This window comes from Agrilus planipennis, unplaced genomic scaffold (genome assembly GCF_000699045.2).
Source record: "Agrilus planipennis isolate EAB-ADULT unplaced genomic scaffold, Apla_2.0 scaffold12, whole genome shotgun sequence".
Lineage (NCBI taxonomy): Eukaryota > Metazoa > Arthropoda > Insecta > Coleoptera > Buprestidae > Agrilus > Agrilus planipennis.
The window spans coordinates 2,407,050-2,420,263 of NW_020439003.1; the positions used below are offsets into that span (position 1 = coordinate 2,407,050).

The 13,214-nt window shown below is 32.6% G+C and overlaps 1 protein-coding gene across 4 annotated transcripts in view; it reads right to left on the reverse strand.

Annotated features, from left to right (window-relative positions):
* LOC108736671 (ras association domain-containing protein 10-like) overlaps positions 1-13,214 on the reverse strand; it is a 103,974-nt gene that overhangs the window by 5,663 nt on the left and 85,097 nt on the right. For all 4 annotated transcript variants that reach the window (XM_018469179.1, XM_018469180.1, XM_018469182.1 and 1 more), the window contains exon 3: positions 6,223-6,410. In XM_018469179.1, coding sequence (XP_018324681.1) covers positions 6,223-6,405 — 183 coding nt within the window. In that variant the 5' untranslated portion in view covers positions 6,406-6,410. The remainder of the gene's footprint in view (positions 1-6,222; positions 6,411-13,214) is intronic.

Sequence of the window (13,214 nt, forward strand, 5' to 3'; positions counted from 1 at the left end):
AATATGAAGATTGGAAAAACTTTGGCGGTTGTTGTAGAACAAACAGAATAGCTCAAAACCCCAACGCCAAAACACGACACTGTAGTTGTCCGAAGCACTTTTCGGTAACAAAGTTACTGTTTACTTCAGTTCCTGAAGAAGGTAACTTTGTTACCGAAAAGTGCTTCGGACAACTACAGTGTCGTGTTTTGGCGTTGGGGTTTTGAGCTATTCTGTTTGTTCTATTTCATTTAATGCTAACTCTAACTTCTCCATGCTATGTGCTAATACTGTTGTATCCCCTTCCTAATATTTACTTCTCTACGGTAGATGTTCTACATATGACTATATACCTATTGCCTTTTATATGAACCGTATATCACTCTTCTACCCCTACATCCTAAGTGTTTTGAACATCTCTCATTTGCCATTGTCAAAAGCTTTTTCTACATCTACAAATCTTATTATGCACCCCTTACACCTCCTAAAATTTGTTCTGCTCTATTTCCTTATTTGTACGATTCTAATTCAGAGTTTTGATGCATTAAGAAGTTAAATTAATTGCTCTAGAATCCGCTCATTGGTTTAAGTGACTAATTAGTTTAAACAAAAGATCTCGAAACCTTTTGACCTGCCCGTATCTCATCAGTTCTTGGCGCCGTAATTTTTTTATTGCAAGCTCAAGCTCATCTCTTATTATAAAAGGTATTCTAATTCATCTACCTTCAAACTGTCTTTTTTCTAATACATTTCCTAACTCTTGTCTTACATGTAGGTTCCCTAAATATACTTTTCACCTATATTCGCCTTTTCTCCATTTTGTAGTAAAATAATTCCTGACTCGATCATTATATTATTACTCCTGTATTACTTCTTATCTGAAAATAGTGAGAAATAAGAAAAAAAATTACTAATTATTATTTGATTCCATGCTGGATGGCAGACTTAGTTAATTTGGTCAATATTCAGAACTTGGTATGTTTGCATACCAAGACGGTACAAATCTTGAAAAACAAGTACATATACCAAGAAATTGGTATATCTAACATCGCTGAGCTGTTCTTCACTTCCAAATGATTTCCCGGTTTATGTTTCATGTCCCTCTTCATCGGTCTTGCTCTTATATTTCCGTCTTCCCTCTTATTAGTCCCACAATTTCGCTTGTAAACTATACTAAAATGGTACTTATAACTACACTCGGTTAGACCCCCTCCGACTAAGATACCACAGATGCGCCAATTGTTATATGAGTTCGTGCAGGTACAGGTATATCGTCAATAACGAAAAATTAATATTGCCGTCTCGAAGCTACTTATTATTTTCCGCCACGAAAAATATTCGGACGAGTGTTTTAAGGACCAGGGATCTCTCGGAAATCTGTGTCATGCACCGAAAGTCAAATTTCGCAGCGGAACATAAAACATCAGCAAAACGCAGAAGCAAATGATCTCTTGCGAGTGAAATGTGTAATTAGGGCTGAAAAAGAACAGCAGCCCAAACAGTAACCCTGCAATTTGCGTCGCAGAAGCCGGTGTTTAAAGTAAAAATAAAATACGATTTTATAGCTAATCCGCTAGTTGGTATCATCCTCCAGCAGTGCTAGTTTAATTTTAAACGTTGGCATTGCCTTTTCATGTAATACCCATATTAATATTGGCGTAATGACATGCAAAAAGCGAATCAAAATTGGATTTTATTATTTTTTTACTGAGTAACTAATCTCAAAATAGTTAACTTTAGTTAGTTGGTTCCCCTTCCCTCTAAAATTTTGAGAAGTTAGTCATATATCATCACCACTATTTGATAAAAAAAACCAAGAGTTGTTTGACTTTAAAATCGCCTATTCATTCTATATATCGTCCTCTGCAAAATTAGATTACTTCGGGTAGATTTTCCGGTTTGCCATCATGTAATATTGGAGATAGCAATTAATAAAAATATAAAAATTATAAATTCACCTCTTGGAAAAATAACTTTTTACTAGTAGCTTAATAGATATAATATGTATTTTTATTGAAAAATATAAACGAAGCCACTCATAATTTGTCAAGAGGATTTCTGCTCCTCTTCGATAAATATTGTCGTAAAATTTTAAATATTTTTTATTGCAGTTAAAAACCGCTACTTTTTAAGAGAACTACTGTCAATTTTAGTGAATTCCTACAGGAGAGCCCACAGAATCTTAACGAAATCTGTTCTGATTTTGGGGTTGAAAAATAAATAGGTGGTGATTTAATTTCTAACTCTTAAATACAATATAGGCATGATGTATATGTATACCCTTCGTTTATTTTGGTATATTATTTTATTTACCATCATCAGGCACAGTCGGAAATTGTCGATGTATGGATACGATTTGTAATTTCATTTTAATCGTTGTCATTTTCTACTTTTAAATTTTAAACTATTAATCGTCGTAAAGAACATTTATGTAATTGCTATTGTTACATTAAATATGGATAATAAAATCGTAGTGGAGAGACATAAATTAAACTAGTGGTGGATAGAGAGATGCGACATAATAACTTAACCCGTCAAGATTCCGTTCTGAATGGGCACATCCGTTCTTTGAACGACTGTATTTTAATCGAAAAGATGTCTCGACTGTACTATACGAACGCTTTCGTTGTGTTTACAGACACTATAGCGAAGATCGCAGATTCTTTGTAATTTTGCACCTTCATTATTCATTGTGATTTCTCCTCACGGCAGACAGGAAACACGTAATCACCTAGTCCCTTGCCCGTCGCCAACTTGACACCTACATACCAATAAGCCAATTCACGGTCAATTTGGTCGCTAACCTTTCACAATAAAACACAAAATAAAAATAGAAGAATAAAAGACGACTGTATTGTTAAATCGTTAGTAATCTTTCAGAAAATCTGGTCGCTTTATCTTTAAAGGAGGACGAACAATTGATTATGAACTTTATCTGAAACATTTTGTAATTTTATAAAATTAATTTGTTTCAGTCATTTTGTAATATGAAATTGATTTGTTGGTTCACCTATAACAACATTTGATTGCGGCGATTGATAAAAATTAATACGTGGAAACAACTATTTGAATGAGCAAAGAGGTAGATCCGGGTTGATAGGTTGTAGTCAAAGTTATATCTTGTTCAATTCAATTGCTACTGAGACTCCGAAGTACAGTCTTCGACCTAGGAATCAAGCCCACTGAAGACGAGTGCCGAATTTTAGTCGCATCGTTTGGATTAGCGATGCAACGGAGTATCATAATGGAAACAGAAGTAAATAGTAAATTTTGCGGATGCGCAAGCGGAAGTGTAATAATTTTCGGTGATTCTTTAATGTAGTTATCGTGTGCTCTTTTTGCGAATATTTTGTTGCAAATTTTGCATTTAGCACTTGTATCATTAATATCAAGAAAATAATCCCAAATGGAACATCATTTTGGCTTCAAAATTACACTTTTAACTTAAAATTTACACCACTGAGCAAACTCATTACAAAATAAATAAACGCTATAGCTGCATCAGTATTCTCGAAATGAAGAACTGGCTAAGGGGAGCCGAAACTCTTCGACGTTTTTAGATTAAAGTAGGAAACTAATAAGAGAATAAAATTTGGAAAATATAAACACACAAAATACTAGGAAATAAATTTAGGTTTAGATCCTGAACTATAATAAAATTATTCACACAGGGACAATATTATTATTATACTTGTTTTATTGTTCCGATATATTGATTTTCCGAAGTTGAAGTTCCGATAAGCTTCTGTTATAAAAATACGGAACCAGATAAAGAAGTGGATGTGAAAATGTATGCGGAACTTCCGCAACTGCAGAGGTCTGTTGTAACACTAATTTAGATCTACAAGTTCCTTTAGATCACGGTCCAATAGCACGTATCTACCTCTTTGTCACTTCGATTCCGGTCGTGAAAGCCTTTGCCATTACAATAGTTTGAATATTACGAAATAACAGTAACAAATGGTATTGCAAAAGTTGGAAATATTGTAGTAAACGTGTATCTAACCGCGTAAGCCTACGCACATCTATTTTTGTTTTGCCTCCTGGCTAACGGTTTATTTTGTCATGTTCCATCTTATAATAAATGTTGCGACTTCCTACGATACCATAAACTTTATTATTTTTTTATTATTTTGTTGAATCGTAAATGCCATATGCGATAATTAAAATGCACTTTTCTTGCCTTAAATGTCATTAAAATATAAGTTTACCTTTTTCTTTGTTCGAAGTTGATTTTGGGATAGCATAGATTAATATCCATACAGCCTAATCAACTTGATGACATACCAAAGATAATCCTAAAGCGTCTTTTTTTTATATACTTACATCATGTGTTTGACAGCTGGGGAGAGATGTTTTAATTTACTCTGTGGTTTGTATGGGAAAAGAAAAGTGAGGGTTTTAAGTTTTTCTGAGCAATTTTTCTCTTCCTAAGAACCTTCCTCGGACTATTAAAAAAAAAAAAGGAAATCATTGGAATTGTTCCAGCCGTTTTCGAGTTTTGCGCTTAGCAATACATTTAGCGATTCATTTTTATTTATACAAATAATAGAAAATTAGTCTGTTGCACCTGAGATAGAATAGGAAATTGATTTTGTCTGATTTAAATTTTTTGTAAAGTATTATACTTATCGTTCGATTAAAAGTTATTGATGGGGGGATAAAAACTGTTCTAAAATATATTTAAATTTAATTATTTTCGGATTGCAAATTTCGCTTCTAATTCTAAATTAGCATGTATGCGGTTAGAAAAATACTCATAACCCTAGCAGCTGTTTTAACTAGATAAGTACAATATTTGTGCAAAAGTCTAATTAGAAATGACCAACTACTTTTATGGCGCCTGTTAAATTTATCCTTCTTTGTATCCCACTTATCCATATTTGTGTGTAGTTGTGTTACAGACAACATGTCCATTATACATTCCATTTGCATGAACCATCGCATGGTTCTTACGTACTGAGATTTTACCTATCTTTACTTGTACGTATCACCTTCCTACGTGTATTGTATTTTATGACACACAAAAGAGAGTTTAAGGTTATATAAAATTGATAAGTTAGGTATCGTCACGCGTATATGTACGTACTATACACAGTGTTCCGAAAACAGATTAGATTACTGTTCGCAAATAGTTAAGGATGTGGGTTGTTCTAGTTTTAGGGAAATGCGAAGTTTAGCTCAGGATAGGGAAGGCTGGAGGTACGTGTCCAACCAGTCTTAAGACTAACAAGCTTATGTTGATGATATAACAGCTAGGCACTTGCTAAACTTTATTACGGCAATACAACAACCTGGAATGGTATCTATTTGTTGTTAATTTTATTTAATTGGAACGATTGAAATTAAAGATTTATGAAAATCTGATTGTTTTAATCCTAGTTTATAAAACGATGCAGATTTTTCTAATTCACATTACGGCTCATCTTAATATGCATATAGGCATTCTCTGACTTACGATTTAATTTAATTTGCAGAATGAAACGTAGGTGGATTAACAGCGTATGTGGTTTACATTGCAAATATAAACATGTATTTTCAATTTGATATATAATTACTTTAGCATCAAACAAGTAAATGAAACCCTATTGTTGTATTGTTGATTAAACATTTATTTGCAAGAAGGCCTACATTACATTAGCCAATTTAAAAGTAATGATCAAACTTTTGTATTATCTTATCTCTTTATAAATTTCAATTATTTTGATTTAATTTTTATTAACTGTAACTTATACGACAGGTTATTCAAGGTAAACTTATTATTACCTCAGTAACATTTGGTGTACTATTTTTTTTTTTAATTTATTTATATGATTGGAGATGAGGGGTAGAAACTAAATGCTTGCTTAATTAATGTAGGTGCGACACCATATTATGTTCGGTGGTCCGCTGCGCAGTCGGTCATCGCGCAGTGGATCGCTTCATTTTAACTTTTATTTGTCATGATCGTTTTTGGACCCATTCGCTTCGGGTTAAGTTATTGTTCCTATCTCTGGTTGTATTTATTTAAACAACCTTTTTAATAAAATAATTCGAAGTGGTCTGTATTCTGTCGAAACTGCCAGGCGCGGATCGCGATTTTGATCTTTTTGGATCTCATCAGCGCGTCGCAGGCAGCTCCGANCCATTTAACGACCACTCTTTATAACGCCGAAAAATGTTCAGTCCCTTAAGTGTCGTTATATAGAGTTTACACTGTATTTCTACAAAAGTTATAAGCATATGGATTGAATTTACTCTTACCCTTGCTTCTTCATCTCTAAGTAAGACTTCTACTACATCTTGGCACGTGGTATCTGCAGCAACCCCCGATACCCATCGTTGCTCACCGCGCACCCATATTGGTAACTCTTCACCACTGCTATCACTTTCTACATCAGAATCGTCTAAAGTTTTGTTGTACTGTCGACTTTCTGTACACATCATCTTTACTATAAGAGAAATATTATAACTTGTAAAATCCTTTTTTAAATTTAGTCAAATAGTTCGTCATTTCGGAAACACGAGTGATAAGGAATTGGTATAATTATTAGAATATTTAATTGCACTTGAACAAATTGAAATGAGTTGAGAGTATCTATAAATTAATTTTTTTCCAAAAGTATATAATTTAGTTTAAGTGTTTTTGGAAGAATTATTACCAACATATTCAATATACAATTGGAAAATTATAATTTCTTTCCTCGAGCGTCTAGCTGTCACATCTACATACATCGAAAAATGTTTAAAATAGAGTTATGAAAACTCGAGAACTTACTCGAAAAAAAAAAAAATTAGTTTGACTCTATATTTCAACCATGTGTTATCTAGACATAGAAATAAAAGAACGCTTACTCCAAGAACATTCTTGTAGATCCCTTTTTCCAAACGGGGGTAAAAATTCTTTTTTTTTATATTTGATGTTAAAATCTAGTAAGGCAAATTGAAAGTTACAAATGCAAAAAATGTTTTGTTCCAATAAAAGAATATATTAAACTTGCTTCAAATAATTAATAATTTAACTCATAAATCCACTAGAAGTAATAAATAATTCTTCGTTTGGTCTTGTGTATTTGGCTTTGGTCTAGCATATCCAGTCTTGGTTTTAGTCTTCGTTCGGTCTTTGGTTTTTTGAAAATTGAAAAAACCATTACCAATTTGGCTCATAACTAATGAAAATTAGTGTTAAAGTGTTTTGTTTCCAAATGAAATGTTTTTCATATGGTGGAAGAACTATTACCAACATGCGTAACCTCATCCGATATGCTGTAAAATTATGCTTTCTTCCATTGAGCATCCACAGGTCACGCTTACGTCGAAAAATGCTTAAAATAAATCAACACGTTTGAAAAATATTGCTAGTATAGTAAGATTTCTTCCATTGCAAACAAAATTATCATTAAGGTCACTGTATTTTTCGTTCCATTCTTGTGCCAAAAACTAGTGAAATAGAATAGAATCCTGGAATGTAGTGTATTCTCACTTGTATTATGTAAACCTCTAAATACTGAAAAACAATTTGGTGAAACCACAAAATTGCAGCGACTTTAATGATAATTTTTGCAATGGCAAGAAATCTTACTATACTGACAATATTTTTCGAACGTATTGATTTATTTTAAGTATTTTTCGATGTAGGCGTAACCTCTGGATGCTCCATGGAAGAAAACATAATTTTGCAGCATATCCGATGAGGTTACGCATGTTGGTAATAGTTCTTCCACCATATAAAAAACATTTAATTTGGAAACAATACAGTTTACCACTAATTATCATTAGTTATGAGCCAAATTGGCAATGGTTTTTCAATCTTGAGACCAAGATCAAAACTGTCTTTATACAAGCAAGCTCAAGACGAAGACCGAACGAACAAGACCGAATATGCAAGACCAAAACCAAACACACAAGACCAAACGAAGAATTATTACTTCTCGTGGATTTATGAGGTAAATTATTCGAAGCAAGTTTAATATATTCCTTTTCTTGGAACAAAACATTTTTTGTATTTGAAAGTTTCAGTTTGCCTTACTAGATTTTAACATCAAATATAAAAAAAAAGAATTTTAACCCCTGTTTGGAAAAAGAGATCTACAAGGATGTCCTCAGAGTAAGTGTTCCTTTATTCCTATGTTTGGATAACACATGGTTGAAATATAGAGTCAAACTAATTTTTTGTTTCGCGTAAGTTCTGGAGTTTTCATAACTCTTGCAACTATCAAAAAAAATCAAAACAGACTACGACGTAACACGCAAGATCAAGACAAAGAACGAGACTACATTAGTAAGACCAAGATTAAGTCTAATGGAGCACTAAAATTTTAATTAGAGAACTAAATTGTATTTTGAATCGCTTTGTGATTCTGTGATGTGGGGTGCTTGCTTGATAGACATAAATAGGGAACTTTTAGTTCTTTAGTGTAAAAATCATAAATAATGCACATTTGGTGGAGGTGCGGGACATAGATTATTTAGTACTGCAAAATTAAAATACTGGTGAAATTTATTATCTATTAGATGATTAATATGGTATAGAAACTGTTAATTAGGTGTTGTCTTATAGGTATTGCGCTAATTATTTTAGCACTTTATTCTTATACAACCATACAATAATTTTAATTGGTTTCCCGCTGTATTCTACATTTAAAAGATTAACAAATTTATTGGATTAATTGAGTGCGTTATTTGTCCAATTAGCGTAACAGAATAAAGTTGCAAATATTAGAATAAGCGTAATATTAATACGTTAATACATATTAAATGCTAATTGTAAAATGTAAAAGTAGCCGACCTTTACAAAATCAGTTTTAGACATAAACAATGATTTTTACAAATGACGTAGGTACGCTATAAGTTTTTGATAAAAAGGCAACTACTTACTGTTAATTTATGTTCGTACGGTACGCGTTGTGTAAGGTGGTTAATTAATCAGTAATGACTTTTTTAATATATTATAAAGAAATAATGAAAAAAATAATTGCCATTAATCAAGTGCGAAACAAGTGTAAAAAATTACACATTTAACCACGTTCTTGTCATTCTTACATAAATAAATATCCGACAATGTCTTTTGAAGTATGGTAATTCCGACAGGACAATTGATTTAATTAAGTAATGATTGTGTACAACTAATTAAATCAATCACAATATTTTTATACATGTAGCGCGTATACGTCAGTCGTCAACAGGTTAAGCAGTTTTTAAAAGTTACCCGTTAATTAATTGGTTGTGTTCATGTTACCGTTAAACTGTGTAAAACATAATATTGCAATGTGTCTCGATAACTGTTTAACTAATTAAAACTTTTTTATAAATAACTTGCATTAGTAAAGAATCATTGTATTGCTTTTTTGTTCATTACCCCAGTATTTACTTACTTTATTTCATAAAATTTATTATCCCATCTTAACGGGTGCAAAAATTATTATTGATTATTATTTTGAGACTTTTCCTACATATATTGTTTTATTTTTATTAATTTTGTCATTTCATTTAATATGAAGATTGGAAAAACTTTGGCGGTTGTTGTAGAACAAACAGAATAGCTCAAAACCCCAACGCCAAAACACGACACTGNCTTAGTTTACTTCAGTCCCTGAAGAAGGTAACTTTGTTACCGAAAAGTGCTTCGGACAACTACAGTGTCGTGTTTTGGCGTTGGGGTTTTGAGCTATTCTGTTTGTTCTATTTCATTTAATGCTAACTCTAACTTCTCCATGCTATGTGCTAATACTGTTGTATCCCCTTCCTAATATTTACTTCTCTACGGTAGATGTTCTACATATGACTATATACCTATTGCCTTTTATATGAACCGTATATCACTCTTCTACCCCTACATCCTAAGTGTTTTGAACATCTCTCATTTGCCATTGTCAAAAGCTTTTTCTACATCTACAAATCTTATTATGCACCCCTTACACCTCCTAAAATTTGTTCTGCTCTATTTCCTTATTTGTACGATTCTAATTCAGAGTTTTGATGCATTAAGAAGTTAAATTAATTGCTCTAGAATCCGCTCATTGGTTTAAGTGACTAATTAGTTTAAACAAAAGATCTCGAAACCTTTTGACCTGCCCGTATCTCATCAGTTCTTGGCGCCGTAATTTTTTTATTGCAAGCTCAAGCTCATCTCTTATTATAAAAGGTATTCTAATTCATCTACCTTCAAACTGTCTTTTTTCTAATACATTTCCTAACTCTTGTCTTACATGTAGGTTCCCTAAATATACTTTTCACCTATATTCGCCTTTTCTCCATTTTGTAGTAAAATAATTCCTGACTCGATCATTATATTATTACTCCTGTATTACTTCTTATCTGAAAATAGTGAGAAATAAGAAAAAAAATTACTAATTATTATTTGATTCCATGCTGGATGGCAGACTTAGTTAATTTGGTCAATATTCAGAACTTGGTATGTTTGCATACCAAGACGGTACAAATCTTGAAAAACAAGTACATATACCAAGAAATTGGTATATCTAACATCGCTGAGCTGTTCTTCACTTCCAAATGATTTCCCGGTTTATGTTTCATGTCCCTCTTCATCGGTCTTGCTCTTATATTTCCGTCTTCCCTCTTATTAGTCCCACAATTTCGCTTGTAAACTATACTAAAATGGTACTTATAACTACACTCGGTTAGACCCCCTCCGACTAAGATACCACAGATGCGCCAATTGTTATATGAGTTCGTGCAGGTACAGGTATATCGTCAATAACGAAAAATTAATATTGCCGTCTCGAAGCTACTTATTATTTTCCGCCACGAAAAATATTCGGACGAGTGTTTTAAGGACCAGGGATCTCTCGGAAATCTGTGTCATGCACCGAAAGTCAAATTTCGCAGCGGAACATAAAACATCAGCAAAACGCAGAAGCAAATGATCTCTTGCGAGTGAAATGTGTAATTAGGGCTGAAAAAGAACAGCAGCCCAAACAGTAACCCTGCAATTTGCGTCGCAGAAGCCGGTGTTTAAAGTAAAAATAAAATACGATTTTATAGCTAATCCGCTAGTTGGTATCATCCTCCAGCAGTGCTAGTTTAATTTTAAACGTTGGCATTGCCTTTTCATGTAATACCCATATTAATATTGGCGTAATGACATGCAAAAAGCGAATCAAAATTGGATTTTATTATTTTTTTACTGAGTAACTAATCTCAAAATAGTTAACTTTAGTTAGTTGGTTCCCCTTCCCTCTAAAATTTTGAGAAGTTAGTCATATATCATCACCACTATTTGATAAAAAAAACCAAGAGTTGTTTGACTTTAAAATCGCCTATTCATTCTATATATCGTCCTCTGCAAAATTAGATTACTTCGGGTAGATTTTCCGGTTTGCCATCATGTAATATTGGAGATAGCAATTAATAAAAATATAAAAATTATAAATTCACCTCTTGGAAAAATAACTTTTTACTAGTAGCTTAATAGATATAATATGTATTTTTATTGAAAAATATAAACGAAGCCACTCATAATTTGTCAAGAGGATTTCTGCTCCTCTTCGATAAATATTGTCGTAAAATTTTAAATATTTTTTATTGCAGTTAAAAACCGCTACTTTTTAAGAGAACTACTGTCAATTTTAGTGAATTCCTACAGGAGAGCCCACAGAATCTTAACGAAATCTGTTCTGATTTTGGGGTTGAAAAATAAATAGGTGGTGATTTAATTTCTAACTCTTAAATACAATATAGGCATGATGTATATGTATACCCTTCGTTTATTTTGGTATATTATTTTATTTACCATCATCAGGCACAGTCGGAAATTGTCGATGTATGGATACGATTTGTAATTTCATTTTAATCGTTGTCATTTTCTACTTTTAAATTTTAAACTATTAATCGTCGTAAAGAACATTTATGTAATTGCTATTGTTACATTAAATATGGATAATAAAATCGTAGTGGAGAGACATAAATTAAACTAGTGGTGGATAGAGAGATGCGACATAATAACTTAACCCGTCAAGATTCCGTTCTGAATGGGCACATCCGTTCTTTGAACGACTGTATTTTAATCGAAAAGATGTCTCGACTGTACTATACGAACGCTTTCGTTGTGTTTACAGACACTATAGCGAAGATCGCAGATTCTTTGTAATTTTGCACCTTCATTATTCATTGTGATTTCTCCTCACGGCAGACAGGAAACACGTAATCACCTAGTCCCTTGCCCGTCGCCAACTTGACACCTACATACCAATAAGCCAATTCACGGTCAATTTGGTCGCTAACCTTTCACAATAAAACACAAAATAAAAATAGAAGAATAAAAGACGACTGTATTGTTAAATCGTTAGTAATCTTTCAGAAAATCTGGTCGCTTTATCTTTAAAGGAGGACGAACAATTGATTATGAACTTTATCTGAAACATTTTGTAATTTTATAAAATTAATTTGTTTCAGTCATTTTGTAATATGAAATTGATTTGTTGGTTCACCTATAACAACATTTGATTGCGGCGATTGATAAAAATTAATACGTGGAAACAACTATTTGAATGAGCAAAGAGGTAGATCCGGGTTGATAGGTTGTAGTCAAAGTTATATCTTGTTCAATTCAATTGCTACTGAGACTCCGAAGTACAGTCTTCGACCTAGGAATCAAGCCCACTGAAGACGAGTGCCGAATTTTAGTCGCATCGTTTGGATTAGCGATGCAACGGAGTATCATAATGGAAACAGAAGTAAATAGTAAATTTTGCGGATGCGCAAGCGGAAGTGTAATAATTTTCGGTGATTCTTTAATGTAGTTATCGTGTGCTCTTTTTGCGAATATTTTGTTGCAAATTTTGCATTTAGCACTTGTATCATTAATATCAAGAAAATAATCCCAAATGGAACATCATTTTGGCTTCAAAATTACACTTTTAACTTAAAATTTACACCACTGAGCAAACTCATTACAAAATAAATAAACGCTATAGCTGCATCAGTATTCTCGAAATGAAGAACTGGCTAAGGGGAGCCGAAACTCTTCGACGTTTTTAGATTAAAGTAGGAAACTAATAAGAGAATAAAATTTGGAAAATATAAACACACAAAATACTAGGAAATAAATTTAGGTTTAGATCCTGAACTATAATAAAATTATTCACACAGGGACAATATTATTATTATACTTGTTTTATTGTTCCGATATATTGATTTTCCGAAGTTGAAGTTCCGATAAGCTTCTGTTATAAAAATACGGAACCAGATAAAGAAGTGGATGTGAAAATGTATGCGGAACTTCCGCAACTGCAGAG